This window comes from Gavialis gangeticus, unplaced genomic scaffold, assembly GCF_001723915.1.
Source record: "Gavialis gangeticus isolate Ggan-Ray unplaced genomic scaffold, GavGan_comp1, whole genome shotgun sequence".
NCBI classification, from domain to species: Eukaryota; Metazoa; Chordata; order Crocodylia; family Gavialidae; genus Gavialis; species Gavialis gangeticus.
Window position 1 is genome coordinate 15,365,322 of NW_017729000.1, and position 1,913 is coordinate 15,367,234.

General features: G+C 53.4%; 1 protein-coding gene across 1 annotated transcript in view; it reads left to right on the plus strand.

Moving 5' to 3' along the window:
* LOC109289778 (solute carrier family 22 member 5-like) overlaps nt 1–1,913 on the plus strand; it is a 46,467-nt gene that overhangs the window by 298 nt on the left and 44,256 nt on the right. Inside the window, exon 2 of the mRNA XM_019505979.1 lies at nt 5–194. Within this exon, the coding sequence (XP_019361524.1) occupies nt 5–194 (190 nt within the window). The remainder of the gene's footprint in view (nt 1–4; nt 195–1,913) is intronic.

Below are 1,913 nucleotides of genomic sequence, written 5' to 3' on the forward strand. Positions count from 1 at the left end.
TCCCCCGCGAGCTGCGGGGCGGCCGCGACGTGCCCAGCCGCTGCCGCCGCTACCGCCTGGCCGAGCTGGCCAACTTCTCGGCGCGGGGGCTGCGGCCCGGCACCGACGTGGACCTGTCCCGCCTGCCGCAGGAGCGCTGCCTGGACGGCTGGGAGTACAGCCGGGACGTCTACCAGCGCACCATCGTCACGCAGGTGCGGCCCGCCGCCTCCTCCCGCCGGCCAGCCCCGGGCTCCCAGCCGGCGACCGGCGGCCCTGGGGAGGATAGGAAACTCGCCTGAGAAAAGGATGCTCTCCTCCAGTTGGAAAACGTGGGAAACCGCCCCTGTCCCGCACACTGGGGGCGCGAGGTCCATGTTTTTTACCAGTGGGTCCTGGTATAAAAGAGGGTGAGAACCACCGACTTGGGCACGGGCAATTTGTGCCACCTTAGGCAGGGGGGCACATGGCTCAGTCAGAGATGGGGACCCGGTCTCGCTGACCGGGGAGTGCCCGTGGCGCTCCTGCTCCCTGGCCGATGCTCGCGGCAGGGCACGGGCACTGGCACTGCTGCCTGCCCCGCCTGTCCGTCGCCTGAATCAGGGTGCACGTGCCCCCCCCCTTATACCCCCAATGCATGGACTTGGGACACCTGCTTGAGGCCAGCTGTTGTCCAGCTTGCTTCTCCAGGAGCTGAAGGCATTGCCTTTTGGGAGCTGCCTGCCCCTGCGGGCTCTGCAGGTGGAGCGACTCCAGCCCCTGCTGCATGTTACACGCGTCACGCAGTTGACAGGTGAATTGTGCAATAAGTTTAGACCGGCCACACCTGCCAAGTAGTTATCCCACAGTAAGAATGACTGTCTGGCTATAAAAAGAGTCAACCTGCTATAAGTGCTTGATGATGTGTAAGGACTAGAGGTGGTTCCTATCCAGCTTTAATTTGAACGTGTAGCAGGGCCTTAAGTTTCCTTAACTGAAGGGTTGGTTATCTTTAAGTCTGAAAAACAGCCTGCCTGTGGCCCCTGTGGGGAGCCTGCCCCTGCTCTTTATAAAGTGGCATACAAATATTTGATACTTCACAAAGCATTTTACAGGGTCAGCAAGCATGTGCTGGAGAGCTTGTGTTGGGTGACAGCGGTGCGCAGGATGAAAATTCAGTTGCAACAGGATGAGGATTTGTTAGACTAAAGATCAGCTCTGGAAGCTCTATCACTGAAGGCAGGCTGCAAAAACAAAAGTCATGTCACCAGCAAACCCTTCTCTAGCCAAAGTACAGTTCGGTTAAACTTCCGTCAGCACACAGCCTCAGTTTTGATTAAACACCCACTTCTAGCAAACCATCTCTGAGGCAGGAACTGTAAGAAAGTGAAAGTTACTTGCCTTTCTCAGCATCATATGTAAATTCCTCTGTCAAGATTTCATGGCCTTTCTCCCCTTGAGAACTTCTGCAAAAGCAGAAGCATGGTATTTCTTTGCAGGAGGGCCTGCAGTACTGCTGTACCTAAAGAAGGGTCAGTCTCTTGCTGTAACCATATTTCAATGGCTTGGAGTTTTTCACCCTATAAGTGTCCTAGGTCTAAAGTTGGCGTCCAGAGGGGGGGTCTATGTTCATTCATGTGCCATAATTATGTGCTGCAATAACAGGTACTAACAATGTGCTGTAATCAGCACCACTGTACATTAGCACAAACTAATTTTTTTGTGACACTTAATGCTTATTGGACTAATATACTGTGCATTAGCGCAGTTTTTGCCAGCCATGCTAATGCACAGTACAATTAGTGCAATGGGCATTAATCATCTCATGGAGACACGCCCAGATTCTGTCTTAAATTAAGGCCCAAGATGAATTTTGACACGGGGAAAGTAGTGTACAGGCATACCTCGGAGATATTGTGGGTTCAGTTCCAGACCACCGTAATAAAGCAAATATC